We start from the raw sequence: 13,458 nt of genomic DNA on the forward strand, positions 1-13,458 counted from the left end.
AACAGGGCTACCTTCAGATGTCTTCTAAAAGTCAGATAGTTGTTTCTTTCCTTGACATCTGCTGGGAGGGCGTTCCACAGGGCGGGCGCCACCACTGAAAAGGCCCTCTGCCTGGTTCCCAGTTTGTGGCACAGGTCATCATCCGATGAATTGGGAGCTTCATTTACTTCCGTGTTTATATTTAAAGAAATTATGCATTTTAAAAGTATTGCACATTGATCGTAATATTAAGAATGCACTTAAAATTACTACGCACAACAATGAATAAGGGATTGCAATGCACACACAGTTAAGCAGCATAAATATTTGTTAACAAAGTCTAATCTTGTTGTGATTATTATTACTTTTATTGCTACTAATCCCAGTGGCTTACAAGACTCAGCTCTGTTCTGCCTTGGTCAGTCCCCACCTGGAATACTGTGTCCAATTCCGGGCACCACTATTTAAGAAGGATGTTGACCAATGGGAAGAAACCCCTCACCCCCCAGAGAGATATGCTGGCTCAGAGAGCCCCCTGAGCTTAGACCACGAAGCCTCTGAGGGCGTGCAGAGTGCAAATCCCCCCAGGGGCCCCTCTCTCTCCCGGGCCCACCTGGGAGCCCTCCCCCTGCCAGCCTCTCCGGCCTCTGAGGGCGTGCAGAGTGCAAATCCCCCCAGGGGCCCCCTCTCTCTCCCGGGCCCACCTGGGGGCCCTGCCCCTGCCAGCCTCTCCGGCCTCTGAGGGCGTGCAGAGTGCCAATCCCCCCAGGGGCCCCTCTCTCTCCTGGGGGCCCTGCCCCTGCCAGCCTCTCCGGCCTCTGAGGGCATGCAGAGTGCAAATCCCCCCAGGGCCCCTCTATCTCCTGGGCCCACCTGGGGGCCCTCCCCCTGCCAGCCTCTCCGGCCTCTGAGGGCGTGCAGAGTGCAAATCCCCCCAGGGCCCCTCTATCTCCTGGGCCCACCTGGGGGCCCTGCCCCTGCCAGCCTCTCCGGCCTCTGAGGGCGTGCAGAGTGCCAATCCCCCAGGGGCCCCTGTCTCTCCTGGGGGCCCTGCCCCTGCCAGCCTCTCCGGCCTCTGAGGGCGTGCAGAGTGCCAATCCCCCAGGGGCCCCTCTCCCTCCTGGGGGCCCTGCCCCTGCCAGCCTCTCCGGCCTCTGAGGGCGTGCAGAGTGCCAATCCCCCAGGGGCCCCTCTCCCACCTGGGGGCCCTGCCCCTGCCAGCCTCTCTGGCCTCTGAGGTCGTGCAGAGTGCAAATCCCCCAGGGGCCCCTCTCTCTTCCAGGCCCACCTGGGGGCCCTGCCCTGCCAGCCTCTCCGGCCTCTGAGGGTGTGCAGAGTGCAAATCCCCCCAGGGGCCCCTCTCCCACCTGGGGGCCCTGCCCCTGCCAGCCCCTCCGGCCTCTGAGGGCGTGCAGAGTGCAAATCCCCCCAGGGGCCCCTCTCTCTCCCGGGCCCACCTGGGGGCCCTGCCAGCCCCTCCGGCCTCTGAGGGTGTGCAGAGTGCAAATCCCCCAGGGGCCCCTCTCTCTCCTGGGGGCCCTGCCCCTGCCAGCCTCTCCGGCCTCTGAGGGCGTGCAGAGTGCCAATCCCCCAGGGGCCCCTCTCCCTCCTGGGGGCCCTGCCCCTGCCAGCCTCTCTGGCCTCTGAGGTCGTGCAGAGTGCCAATCCCCCAGGGGCCCCTCTCCCTCCTGGGGGCCCTGCCCCTGCCAGCCTCTCTGGTCTCTGAGGGCGTGCAGAGTGCAAATCCCCCCAGGGGCCCCTCTCCCACCTGGGGGCCCTGCCCCTGCCAGCCTCCCCGGCCTCTGAGGGCGTGCAGAGTGCCAATCCCCCCAGGGGCCCCTCTCTCTCCCGGGCTCACCTGGGGGCCCTGCCAGCCCCTCCGGCCTCTGAGGGTGTGCAGAGTGCAAATCCCCCAGGGGCCCCTCTCTCTCCTGGGGGCCCTGCCCCTGCCAGCCTCTCCGGCCTCTGAGGGCGTGCAGAGTGCAAATCCCCCCAGGGGCCCCTCTCCCTCCTGGGGGCCCTGCCCCTGCCAGCCTCTCCGGCCTCTGAGGGCGTGCAGAGTGCCAATCCCCCCGGGGCCCCTCTCCCTCCTGGGGGCCCTGCCCCTGCCAGCCTCTCTGGCCTCTGAGGGTGTGCAGAGTGCCAATCCCCCCGGGGCCCCTCTCCCTCCTGGGGGCCCTGCCCCTGCCAGCCTCTCTGGCCTCTGAGGGTGTGCAGAGTGCCAATCCCCCCGGGGCCCCTCTCCCTCCTGGGGGCCCTGCCCCTGCCAGCCTCTCTGGCCTCTGAGGGTGTGCAGAGTGCCAATCCCCCCAGGGGCCCCTCTCCCTCCTGGGGGCCCTGCCCCTGCCAGCCTCTCTGGCCTCTGAGGGTGTGCAGAGTGCAAATCCCCCAGGGGCCCCTCTCTCTCCTGGGGGCCCTGCCCCTGCCAGCCCCTCCGGCCTCTGAGGGCGTGCAGAGTGCCAATCCCCCAGGGGCCCCTCTCCCTCCTGGGGGCCCTGCCCCTGCCAGCCTCTCTGGCCTCTGAGGGTGTGCAGAGTGCCAATCCCCCCGGGGCCCCTCTCCCTCCTGGGGGCCCTGCCCTGCCAGCCTCTCCGGCCTCTGAGGGCGTGCAGAGTGCCAATCCCCCCGGGGCCCCTCTCCCTCCTGGGGGCCCTGCCCTGCCAGCCTCTCCGGCCTCTGAGGGCGTGCAGAGTGCCAATCCCCCAGGGGCCCCTCTCCCTCCTGGGGGCCCTGCCCCTGCCAGCCTCTCTGGCCTCTGAGGGTGTGCAGAGTGCCAATCCCCCCGGGGCCCCTCTCCCTCCTGGGGGCCCTGCCCCTGCCAGCCTCTCTGGCCTCTGAGGGCGTGCAGAGTGCCAATCCCCCCGGGGCCCCTCTCCCTCCTGGGGGCCCTGCCCTGCCAGCCTCTCCGGCCTCTGAGGGCGTGCAGAGTGCCAATCCCCCCGGGGCCCCTCTCCCTCCTGGGGGCCCTGCCCTGCCAGCCTCTCCGGCCTCTGAGGGCGTGCAGAGTGCCAATCCCCCCGGGGCCCCTCTCCCTCCTGGGGGCCCTGCCCTGCCAGCCTCTCCGGCCTCTGAGGGCGTGCAGAGTGCCAATCCCCCAGGGGCCCCTCTCTCTCCTGGGGGCCCTGCCCCTGCCAGCCCCTCCGGCCTCTGAGGGCGTGCAGAGTGCCAATCCCCCAGGGGCCCCTCTCCCTCCTGGGGGCCCTGCCCCTGCCAGCCTCTCTGGCCTCTGAGGGTGTGCAGAGTGCCAATCCCCCCGGGGCCCCTCTCTCTCCTGGGCCCACCTGGGGGCCCTGCCCCTGCCAGCCTCTCCGGCCTCTGAGGGCGTGCAGAGTGCCAATCCCCCAGGGGCCCCTCTCCCTCCTGGGGGCCCTGCCCTGCCAGCCTCTCTGGCCTCTGAGGGCGTGCAGAGTGCCAATCCCCCCGGGGCCCCTCTCCCTCCTGGGGGCCCTGCCCCTGCCAGCCTCTCCGGCCTCTGAGGGTGTGCAGAGTGCCAATCCCCCAGGGGCCCCTCTCCCTCCTGGGGGCCCTGCCCCTGCCAGCCTCTCCGGCCTCTGAGGGTGTGCAGAGTGCCAATCCCCCAGGGGCCCCTCTCCCTCCTGGGGGCCCTGCCCCTGCCAGCCTCTCCGGCCTCTGAGGGCGTGCAGAGTGCCAATCCCCCAGGGGCCCCTCTCCCTCCTGGGGGCCCTGCCCTGCCAGCCTCTCTGGCCTCTGAGGGCGTGCAGAGTGCCAATCCCCCAGGGGCCCCTCTCCCTCCTGGGGGCCCTGCCCTGCCAGCCTCTCCGGCCTCTGAGGGCGTGCAGAGTGCCAATCCCCCAGGGGCCCCTCTCCCTCCTGGGGGCCCTGCCCTGCCAGCCTCTCTGGCCTCTGAGGGCGTGCAGAGTGCCAATCCCCCAGGGGCCCCTCTCCCTCCTGGGGGCCCTGCCCCTGCCAGCCCCTCCGGCCTCTGAGGGCGTGCAGAGTGCAAATCCCCCCAGGGGCCCCTCTCCCTCCTGGGGGCCCTGCCCCTGCCAGCCTCTCCGGCCTCTGAGGGCGTGCAGAGTGCAAATCCCCCCAGGGGCCCCTCTCTCTCCCGGGCTCACCTGGGGGCCCTGCCCCTGCCAGCCTCTCCGGCCTCTGAGGGCGTGCAGAGTGCCAATCCCCCCAGGGGCCCCTCTCTCTCCCTGGCTCACCTGGGGGCCCTGCCCCTGCCAGCCTCTCCGGCCTCTGAGGGCGTGCAGAGTGCCAATCCCCCCAGGGGCCCCTCTCTCTCCCTGGCTCACCTGGGGGCCCTGCCCCTGCCAGCCTCTCCGGCCTCTGAGGGCGTGCAGAGTGCCAATCCCCCAGGGGCCCCTCTCCCTCCTGGGGGCCCTGCCCCTGCCAGCCCCTCCGGCCTCTGAGGGCGTGCAGAGTGCAAATCCCCCCAGGGGCCCCTCTCCCTCCTGGGGGCCCTGCCCCTGCCAGCCTCTCCGGCCTCTGAGGGCGTGCAGAGTGCAAATCCCCCCAGGGGCCCCTCTCCCTCCTGGGGGCCCTGCCCTGCCAGCCTCTCTGGCCTCTGAGGGCGTGCAGAGTGCCAATCCCCCAGGGGCCCCTCTCCCTCCTGGGGGCCCTGCCCCTGCCAGCCCCTCCGGCCTCTGAGGGCGTGCAGAGTGCAAATCCCCCCAGGGGCCCCTCTCCCTCCTGGGGGCCCTGCCCCTGCCAGCCTCTCCGGCCTCTGAGGGCGTGCAGAGTGCAAATCCCCCCAGGGGCCCCTCTCTCTCCCGGGCTCACCTGGGGGCCCTGCCCCTGCCAGCCTCTCCGGCCTCTGAGGGCGTGCAGAGTGCCAATCCCCCCAGGGGCCCCTCTCTCTCCCTGGCTCACCTGGGGGCCCTGCCCCTGCCAGCCTCTCCGGCCTCTGAGGGCGTGCAGAGTGCCAATCCCCCCAGGGGCCCCTCTCTCTCCCTGGCTCACCTGGGGGCCCTGCCCCTGCCAGCCTCTCCGGCCTCTGAGGGCGTGCAGAGTGCCAATCCCCCCAGGGGCCCCTCTCTCTTCCAGGCCCACCTGGGGGCCCTGCCCTGCCAGCCCCTCCGGCCTCTGAGGGCGTGCAGAGTGCCAATCCCCCAGGGGCCCCTCTCCCTCCTGGGGGCCCTGCCCTGCCAGCCTCTCCGGCCTCTGAGGGCGTGCAGAGTGCCAATCCCCCAGGGGCCCCTCTCCCTCCTGGGGGCCCTGCCCCTGCCAGCCTCTCCGGCCCTTGGGGGACTCTGGCCAGCTGAAATTTGAAATTTACTCGTTTTTCCAGTGTACAGTATAACCAAATAAATCAATCAATCTCAAGGTGTCTTTTGTTAGGTTTCACTTGAATAAATTATCCTTTATTAGGTTTCATTTCCCTCACATCCTTCTTCCCAGCATGCTTTGCTGCCCCTTCTTCTCACAAACAAGGATCCTGTTTCCTATCATTTTATTTTTCTCTTATTCTTCCATTTAAACTTCATGGAGGGGCAGAGCGATGGAGAAAGAGAGAAGGCTTTTCCTCACAGCCTTTCCCTCGCCCTTCCCAGGCTGCCCTGCGCAACCTTCCTCCTGGCCTGCTAATAAACTGATAATCATCAATTATTATACTCATATTTTATTTTATTTTTAATTCTTTATTAGCTCTTACGAATTACATTAACGGTCCTCCTCCAGCCTCAGCAGTTTGTTTGTTTTTTGTCTTTCTGTTTCTGTACTATCTGTCGCTCGATGTTTTAAATCCCCTGTCGCTATTGTCATCCCTTTTTTCCCCCTTTAAGTATTCGCCCAGGACGATATCTACCTTTACCTCCCCACCCCCATTTTATGTTGTTATTTCAATGTATATCATGCTATGGCCACACGGCTAATGCAATAAAATCTAAAATCACTACATCAACCAGAACATACAAACATTTAAAAGATAAGAGTAAATAAGTAAAAGAGAGATAAAGAAAGAAAAAGAATAAAAATATATATATAGAAAAAGACAAACGTACAGACATTACACATTGGCTTCCTTCCATCTCGGTTTAGGTTGAATAAACTTATAACCATTCTGCAGTTGTATTATAATGGCTCTATACATTACAGGTTTTACATTCCGTCCACTGTTATTTTTTGAATTCCCAAATTATCTTCAATATAATTAAAAAATTTATCCCAATTATTTTTTAGCTTTACGTTTTTTTGATGCCTAATCCTCTGTGTCAGTCTCGCTAATTCAATATACTCAAATAGTTTCATCCGCCATTCTCTAACCGTGGGTATATTAGAGGTGTTCCAGTTTTGCGCTAACAGAATCCTCGCTGCCACCGTTGCATATTGGAAAAATATTGGGAAAATATTAATTTTTCCAATTATTATACTCAGAAACCCCCATAACCCAGGAAGTGGCGAAGAGACCTCGTCCTTTTCCTCCTTCCCTTGGAGGCACCGAGAACGGCTCCCCCCTTTTCCCGACGTCCCGCGGCTCCTGCGCCCTGGACAACAGAGGCCAAAATGGCGCTGGCCACCCGCCAGTTGTTTGACCTGCAATTTAGAGCTCCAAAAATGCTTTAAATGCATGTTGAGGCTGTGATTTTTATAGTGCTTTTAATATTCTGTTGGGAGCTGCCCAGAGTGGCCGGGAAAACCATTATTATTATTATTATTATTATTATTATTATTATTATTATTATTATTATTATCTCATCACCTTGATTGCAATGATACCTAATATATTATAATATAATATAACCAAATATAAGCCGCTCCCTTCAAATCCCGCAGGCACTCTCTCCTGTTCCATTTTACCGTATGTCTGTTCCGGCAGCGATATTGTAAAAGCCAGCTTTCGTAAGGCCGTGAATTGAAGCCGCACTTTAACCTTTCGCGGTCAGAATTTGGGAGGAAAGTGAGGCTTATATTCAGGCCAATACGGTAATGTCCTACGACAAAAACTATCCTATCAATTTACAGAGCACTCTGATATGAGTGTTCATTAAATCTAGCATAATAATAGTAATGAAAAGGTGTGGCAATGGAGGAGTGCAGGGAAAAGAAAACTCCTGGCACTCATTCTTTCTTGCTACAGAATTAAAAGATTTCTCTGCTTTTCTCCTTCTTTTCCCCTTGGGTGGTGTGTCCAGCAGTCGCCCTCAGGGGAAACAGGTGTCCCCCCCCCCTTGGAGGAAATGGACTGATCGGAACCTGGCTGTGAGATCGGCTCAGAATCCCAGCCTCACTTTGCAGTTGAGACCAACAGCCTTTTGGTGGTTTCTCTGCAAGTGAATCAGAAAAAACTCTTATCAGACACCGAAAAAGCAAAGTCTGAAGACTGATGTCTGGGGAAATGGTGAGGGGACCAGCAGGAAACTGCTAAGGGAGTTTTGAGTCCTTTTATTCTGTTGCAGTTGCAGAGAAAGGAGGGTGGGGGTCCGCCCCAGGTGTCATCACTGAGGGGGGTGGCAAAAGGACATAAAGCCGTGTTTAAAATAAAAATAAAAATTGGGCTCACCAAACCTTTTAGTTGAGTCAAAAAACGCGGCTGGCACTGGGCGCCGCACCGCGGGGGCTGGCACTTACCGGGGGGGGGGGGCTGCAGAGTGCCTGATCCACGCATCTCTCCTGGGCGTGACGTGGTGGCTTGGGCCCCTGCAGGCTGGGCGCTGCCTGAAACAGAAGCGTGGGGCTTGCGTCTGCCCCCTGCCTCTCCCTCAGCCGCCCTACAGCTGGGGGGGAGGCAGAGGATAGGCTCCAGAAAGCCCACAGGACCCCCGCGTTGAACCGGGCACCCGAGCGGCTGGCTATGCCGCTGTTCTGTTGTTTGAATTATGGGTGCCTTGAGAGTGAATGTGCTGTGCTTGCTGCCCCACTTGTCCTGATGGGCCAGCCCCCCATGGCGCCAGGGCTGTAGGGCTTCCCTGGCTAGCGACTCAATGTAGGCAAGAGAGTTTCCCTTCTGGGTTCCTCTCTCATTTTGGGATGCTCTCTTTCTCCCCTCTCCCCACCATCAACTCTGGGGTCTTGTCTCTGCTAGCAGTCAGCCACCGAGGAGGACATTCTCAATGTCAAGGAGGACGAAGGAAAAGGCAAGGAGGAGACGGCAAGACGGCTGGATCTCCTCAGCCCTGACTGGGTAGGTGGCCGTGGCCTAAGTGGTGATTGGCAGAAGGCGAGGGAAAGCATATCAACCGCAGAATAGAACTGTTGTTTCAGTTATGGGTGCCTTGAGTTTTAATGTTTGTCTGCGTTTTTTAATTGCTCGTTTTTTGCATCTTTTCCTTGCAGGTTCCAAGTCTGTCACCATTTTCTAGTGTTTCCTCCCTGTCCTCCCTGGATTCCCTTTGGGACTCCCTCAATGAGGTACGTAGCAGACAGAGCAGGAGGGAAGCCCTGCTGAGCTGGAGAACCCTGAGGCTGGGGAAGAGGAGGAGGAGGAGGAGGAGGAGGAGGAGGAGGAGGAGGAGGAGGAAGCCGGCTGGCCGGCCAGGCCACCTTCTGGACGGTTGAGAGCAAGGGGGCAAACAGGCAGGGGGCTGCTAAGGGCAGACCATGCTTGCTGCCCCACTCCTCCTGATGGACCAGCCCCCCATGGCGCCAGGGCTGTAGGGCTTCCCTGGCTAGCGACTCAATGTAGGCAAGAGAGTTTCCCTTCTGGGTTCCTCTCTCATTTTGGGATGCTCTCTTTCTCCTCTCTCCCCACCGTCAACTCTGGGGTCCTGTCTCTGCTAGCAGTCAGCCACCGAGGAGGACATTCTCAATGTCAAGGAGGACGAAGGAAAAGGCGAGGAGGAGACCGCAAGACGGCTGGATCTCCTCAGCCCTGACTGGGTAGGTGGCCGTGGCCTAAGTGGTGATTGGCAGAAGGGGAGGGGGGCATATCAATCGTAGGATGAGACTGTTGTTTGAATTATGGGTGCCTTGAGAGTGAATGTGCTGTGCTTGCTGCCCCACTCGTCCTGATGGGCGAGCCCCCCATGGCGCCAGGGCTGTAGGGCTTCCCTGGCTAGCGACTCAATGTGGGCAGGAGAGTCTGCCTTCTGGGTTCCTGCCTGTCTCATTTTGTGCTGCTCTCTTTTTCCTTAATCCCCGCCACCACCTCTGGGGTCTTGTCTCTGCCAGCAGTCAGCCAGCGAGGATGACAATTTCCATGAAAAGGATGATGAAGGAAAAGGCGAGGAGGAGACCGCAAGACGGCTGGATCTCCTCAGCCCTGACTGGGTAGGTGGCCGTGGCCTAAGTGGTGATTGGCAGAAGGCGAGGGAAGCATATCAACCGCAGAATAGAACTGTTGTTTCAGTTATGGGTGCCTTGAGTTTTAATGTTTGGTTGCGTTTTTTAATTGCTCGTTTTTTGCATCTTTTCCTTGCAGCTTCCAAATATGTCACCATTTTCTAGTGTTTCCTCCCTGTCCTCCCTGGATTCCCTTTGGGACTCCATCAATGAGGTACGTAGCAGACAGAGCAGGAGGGAAGCCCTGCTGAGCTGGAGAACCCTGAGGCTGGGGAGGAGGAGGAGGAGGAGGAGGAGGAGGAGGAGGAAGCCGGCTGGCCGGTCAGGCCACCTTCTGGACTGGGCGTGAGCAAGGGGGCAAACAGGCAGGGGGCAGGCAGGGGGCTGCTAAGGGTATGCTTGCTGCCCCACTTGTCCTGATGGACCAGCCCCCCATGGCGCCAGGGCTGTAGGGCTTCCCTGGCTAGCGACTCAATGTGGGTTCCTGTCTCATTCTGGGCTGCTCTCTTTCTCCCCTCTCCCCACCACCAATGCCACCACCTCTGGGGTCCTGTCTCTGCTGGCAGGCAGCCTCTGGAGTGGCTATCAAGAAGGAAGAACCACAGGAAGTACCAGAGAGCCCCCCAGAGGAGGATGGGGAGGACAAGGAGGCCCTTGATTTGCCGTGCCCCCCACCTGGAGAACACCTGGAGGCAAGCGTAATCGAGGTCAGACGAAACATACATTCATTCATGACATATGAAAAGCTTCCCTGAACAGGGCTGCCTTCACATGTCTTCTAAAAGTCAGATAGTTGTTTATTTCTTTGACATCTGGCGGGAGGGCGTTCCACTGGGCGGGTGCCACTACCGAGAAGGCCCTCTGCCTGGTTCCCTGTAACTTCACTTATCGCAGTGGGGAACCGCCAGAAGGCCCTCAGCGCTGGATCTCAGAACGATGGGGGGGTGGAGATAATTCTCCTGGGTTGCTTTTGGTTTGGTGTTTGTTTTGTAAGATATCTCTTTTGAATGCGTTTCCAGGTGCCTCCTGCCAAAGGAAGTTATTAATTGCAAAGTGGGTTTGGCGATAATAAAACCATGTTGGCACTTTGCAAAGCCGGTTCTCTCTGGGGTTTTCCTGCCTCCTATACCTTCCCCCCACCCGCTTGTTCTTGACTTTGTGTCTCGTTCAGATCTCTCCAAGGCTGACCACATGAGAACTTGGGAGAGGAGTGTTCCCTCCTGACTACAACCCTTTCATATAACGCCTTGCCCCAAAAAAGAAAAGGAGGGATTATGACAGCCTGCCACCACACAGGCCCTTCTCCTTCACAAACGGTCTGGAGGGCAGCAACACAAGAAGGGGCCTTTTCTGTGGTGGCTCCCCACTTGCGGAATGCTCTCTCCAGGGAGGCTCATCTGGCACCTTCATTGTGTATCTTTAGGTGCCAAGCAAAGACGTTTCTCTAGAACAGAGCTTTCCAAACTGTGTGCTCCTCCCAGGGCTGGAAAAGGGCTAGTTGAACTGAATCCCTGTGTTGCGAAATGAGGCATGTCTCCAAAGTGTGTCACCAACATGGAAAGTTCTGCTCTAGAACCAGCCTTGGGCTAATTGGACAACGCATGCTTGTGGATGCTTGTGGATTGGGAGGTTGGCTTATGAGTTCGTTTTTGTTTTTAATACATATGTTGTGTTTTTATTTTGTATTTTTATGCTGTAAGCCGCCCTGACAGCTTCAGATGAAGGACGGCGTACGGATTGAATCAATCAATTGTTTGTTTGTTTGTTTGATTGATTAATGATTGCGGCATTTTCCCAGAATCTGGAGGTGAATTGTTTACTTTTCTCACAGGACTGCGAGGAAGAGAGGCCTCCGAAGACCCCCACTTGCTTGGGTTCCATCATCTCCCGGATTCGCAAGATCTTCAGAAGAGCGCTGCCGCCAGCACCACCAGTGCCACCAGAGCAACCCAATACAAGAGGCAGCAGTGGGGCGCAGGGGGAAAGGAGGCCACTCTGCACGTGGCTCAGGCGCTGGATACGGCAGCATCGCAGCTGTGTCCACCCTGAACCAAGATGAGGAGGAGTTGGGAGGCTTGCACCGATCTGCCCGGGGAGATTTTGCCACCCCCCTGGGATGACACTCGGGCCATACCCCCCCACACACCCCACCTTCCTCCGCCAGTGGTGGCAGGGGAAGTAGCACCTGGAGGCGCCCGAGTCCTAAGGGACATTTCCTTTTTGTTGTCCTTGCACAGGTCTTATTCCTTGTGGTCCAAACTGGAGAGGAGGAATAAAAGATCAGAGCGCGGAGGGAAGCGGGGCGAGAAACCCAAACTCTCGTGGCCCTACGCCGGCGTCCCACACGGCCAGCCCCAGTCCTAGAGCCCGACACCTTTTGAGAAGACAGCGGGCAAAGGGTGGACGGCGAAGGAGAAGTGCGAGAGAACGACAGCGTCTGCGGTGGTGGAGGAGAAAGAGAAGACAGGACTGAGAGGGGAACGATCCTGGAAGGTGGCTTGAAAAGAAAGGGCAATATGGCGTAGAAAAACTGCTAGCTCACGCTGCCCACGCCCAAAGGAGGAGGAAGGAAAGGAGGAAAGCAAGCGAGCAAGAAGGGACATCTAAAGAAAGAACTGAGAAAAGAGACAGCAAGACCTTCTGTGGGTCAAAGAAATTACAATAAGAAGGAAACTGAGTTTCCTCCCTCCAGAGCTTGCTAATGGTCCTGCATTGTTCTATTTCCTTTTTATGTAAAATTCTGTATTATATTGTTGAATTGTCGTCTTAGGTGATAAGCCTATAAAGGAAGGATATAAGGGAAGGGGGGAGGTATTAAGGGAAGACTTTGAAAGGAAAGGCAGAAAATAAAAAGGGGTGGGGGAAAATAAGTGGGAGGGAACGCATAAAGGGAAGATGCAAAGCATTATATAATTTTTGTTTGTTTGTTTGAAATAAAGAAGCTAACCATTGAATCTGCATGGATCTTAAAATCATTTTGTGGAATGTTAATGGGCTAAATTGTAAGACTAGGAGGAGGAGACAGAGTGACTCCCCCTGCAGCTGCTCAGCTTTCATGGACTCAGAGGAGAAGGTCCCGCTTGCTGTCATGGCTTCTTTGCTCTTTGGGGCTCCCTCCCCCCCCCAAAAAGTGCGCCCTATGAGCCGGTGCGCCCTATAGGGCAAAAAATACAGTAAATGCTTTATGAGTCACTGATAAAGCATTTATATTAATTAGCCAGGATTACATCCTACTTAAACTTTCATCACTCCATACAAGTGGAAAGCTTACTAGACTCTCAGTCTTATAGCAATTCAACCTGCAGCGTTCCAATGAAAGGTGCTATGTAATTTAATAAATAAAGGTCCTGAGAAAGCTGACTTGTTTGTTTGTCTGTTTGTTTGTTTGTTTGTTTGTTTGTTTGTTGAATCTATATACTGCCCTATACGTGGAGGTCTCAGGGCAGGTCACAGAACAAAATTAATATACAAAACCAGAAGATATATAATCAAAATAAAAACAACAACCCAATAACACCCCAAAAAGAAGCACATTTTAAAAGGGCAAAGGATGTCAATCAAATCAACCAAAAAGGAACGTTTTTGCCTGATGTCCAAAGGCGTATAATGAATGTGCTAGGTGAACTTCCCTGGGGAGAGCATTCCACAGACGGGGAGCCACTGCAGAGAAGGCCCCGTTCTTGTGTTGCCACCCTCCTGACCTCTTGAGGAGGAAGCACCCGAAGAAGGGCCTCAGAAGATGATCTCAGGGTCCGGGTAGGATCATATGGAAAGAGGCGGTCCTTGAGGTACTGCCGTCCTGAGCCATTTAAGGCTTTCTAGGTCAATACCAGGACTTTGAATTAGGCCCAGAAATGAATTGGTAGCAGTGCAGTCAGACCAGGATCAGTGTATTGTGCACTAGCTGAAGTTTCCGAACTGTCTTCAGAGGCAGCCCTACGTATAACGCATTGCAGTAATCTAACCTTGGGATTACCAGAGCATGGACAACAGTAGTTAGGCTATCCCTGTCCAGATAGGGGTGTAACTGGGCCACCAGCCAAAGCTGATGGAAGGCACTCCCCGCCACTGAAGCGTCCTGAGCCTCGAGCGACAGCAAAGGGCCCAGGAGTACCCCCAAGCTACAAACCTGCTCCTTCAGAGGAAGCGTAATCCCATCAAGAGCAGGCGACCTCCCACCCATCTGGTCTAGGGAACCACCCACTAACAGTGCCCCAGTCTTATCTGGATTGAGCTTCAGTTGGTTGGCTCTCATCCAGTCCATTGCCGAGACAAGACACTGGTCCAGCACTTCCA

At 57.5% G+C, this 13,458-nt stretch overlaps 1 protein-coding gene and 1 long non-coding RNA gene across 4 annotated transcripts in view; one reads left to right on the plus strand and one right to left on the minus strand.

Annotated features, from left to right (window-relative positions):
• LOC309523113 overlaps window positions 1–13,458 on the minus strand; it is a 178,499-nt gene that overhangs the window by 22,338 nt on the left and 142,703 nt on the right. The gene's annotated exons all lie outside the window — the stretch shown is intronic.
• On the plus strand, window positions 5,252–8,830 carry LOC309523030 (uncharacterized protein). 3 transcript variants are annotated; one of them, XM_082206814.1, is made up of 5 exons: window positions 5,252–5,269; window positions 7,077–7,282; window positions 7,967–8,065; window positions 8,218–8,292; window positions 8,665–8,830. In XM_082206814.1, the coding sequence occupies exons 2-5, from the start codon at window positions 7,268–7,270 to the stop codon at window positions 8,818–8,820; spliced, it is 345 nt and encodes a 114-aa protein (XP_082062940.1). In that variant the 5' UTR covers window positions 5,252–5,269; window positions 7,077–7,267; the 3' UTR covers window positions 8,821–8,830. The 3 variants fall into 3 exon arrangements, with proteins under 3 accessions (XP_082062940.1, XP_082062939.1, XP_082062941.1); XM_082206813.1 differs by lacking the exon at window positions 5,252–5,269 and having other exon boundaries at window positions 6,308–7,282; XM_082206815.1 differs by lacking the exon at window positions 5,252–5,269 and having other exon boundaries at window positions 6,308–7,282; window positions 7,970–8,065.

Source organism: Podarcis vaucheri (genome assembly GCF_965113315.1).
Source record: "Podarcis vaucheri genome assembly, chromosome: 18".
Lineage (NCBI taxonomy): Eukaryota > Metazoa > Chordata > Lepidosauria > Squamata > Lacertidae > Podarcis > Podarcis vaucheri.

What these genes read in the sequence shown, in the direction of transcription:
- LOC309523030 (XM_082206814.1), top strand. An exon ending in ATCTCCTCAGCCCTGACTGG is followed by an intron (nt 8,066 to 8,217) that starts GTAGGTGGCCGT and finishes TTTTCCTTGCAG; the next exon opens with GTTCCAAGTCTGTCACCATT. An exon ending in TTTGGGACTCCCTCAATGAG is followed by an intron (nt 8,293 to 8,664) that starts GTACGTAGCAGA and finishes CTCTGCTAGCAG; the next exon opens with TCAGCCACCGAGGAGGACAT.